Source organism: Trypanosoma theileri (genome assembly GCF_002087225.1).
Source record: "Trypanosoma theileri isolate Edinburgh chromosome Unknown TM35_Tth_31_V1, whole genome shotgun sequence".
NCBI lineage: Eukaryota > Euglenozoa > Kinetoplastea > Trypanosomatida > Trypanosomatidae > Trypanosoma > Trypanosoma theileri.
The window spans coordinates 382,383-383,612 of NW_021639873.1; the positions used below are offsets into that span (position 1 = coordinate 382,383).

Consider the following 1,230-nt stretch of genomic DNA (forward strand, 5'->3'; position numbering starts at 1 on the left):
GCCGGAGGGTGACTCAGCAGTGGCGCCAAGCTCGAATAAATTATCTGTTGGTGCCATTGTTGGTATTGTTATCACAGTTGTGGTTGTTCTTGTTATTGTGGCTGTCATTCTGTATTGTGTGCTGCGTCAGCGACCACAACAAGAACAAGAACAACCGCGAGAAAAGGTGCAGATGGATGCTGTGGACTCTCAATCCACAAGTAAAACAACCACAGTGGACATTACTCCGAACCCTCTGACAACAACTTCTAAGACTGAAGTTACAACAACTTCTGCTGTATCTAGAAATACAGCTAGATCTGTACAAAGTGGTGATATCTCCCGGAATAGTAATTATTCTGTTAGCAGCTCACTTTCTTATGATAACGCTTCACCCAGCGATGGACAGATGAGAGAGGCACCCGCACCTCTTCAAGAAACAAGTGCAGGAAATACTTTACCCCTTCGTACAAACGTTAATAATAGGGGGTCTGAGATGAATACTATGGAGGAGCAAAAGAGGATAAGTAAGCTGAATCCGAATCGCATGTCTGTTGTCCAGAAGTGGAGATTGATTGAAGAACTTCGTGAACGACGTGACCTTCCCCCACTGCCTATGCTAATGCGGGATGATCGTGAAGCTCTACTCGCTGCAGTTGATATCATCCTACAAGAGATGAGACCGATGAACCAATATGAAAAGCGTGAAGAAGATTGATTAACCATTGTGTGCTGTCTGTGAGAGTGGTATGATGGACATGAGTGGGGTTCTATGCAAAAAAAAATAAAATAAAAAATAAAAAACACTCACCAATGAGAGAGTTCGGTTGTGCATTCCTGTGGGTTGATATTACTATGTATTACGGCATCTGGGAATTAGAGAGCTGAGTGCAGTATTTTTGGTTAGACCTTTGCCATTGATTGAATCAAAACAAGGGATATGCATGTGCATTACAGGCACAGGTAATGGTGAGAGTCATGTTAGAATGAGAATCTACATTAAACGAATCCTTTTGCTACTGCTTGTTGTAAATGATGATTTGACGATAACATTGATAACAGCTATGAGGAGGATTGTAACTGCAAAGCAAATGTGGAGAGAGGTAGGGAACAGTGATGAATGGAATAAAGAATAACGGACTTCACTGGAGTCATTAGTGTGGAGAAAAAAAAGGTACAAGAACAATATCACACGCTGAATGGAACGATTATGACAATAAAGAATAATCGTGAGAACAGTTTTTCAACAAA

General features: G+C 41.3%; 1 protein-coding gene across 1 annotated transcript; it reads left to right on the forward strand.

Annotated features, from left to right (window-relative positions):
* Position 1: 1 nt before the first annotated feature.
* TM35_000312450 (uncharacterized protein) lies at positions 2–697 on the forward strand (the record flags this gene model as incomplete). The annotated part of the gene is made up of 1 exon (XM_029028726.1): positions 2–697. A coding segment is annotated over one exon (696 nt), but the record flags the coding sequence as incomplete, so codon positions are not given.
* Positions 698–1,230: the final 533 nt, after the last annotated feature.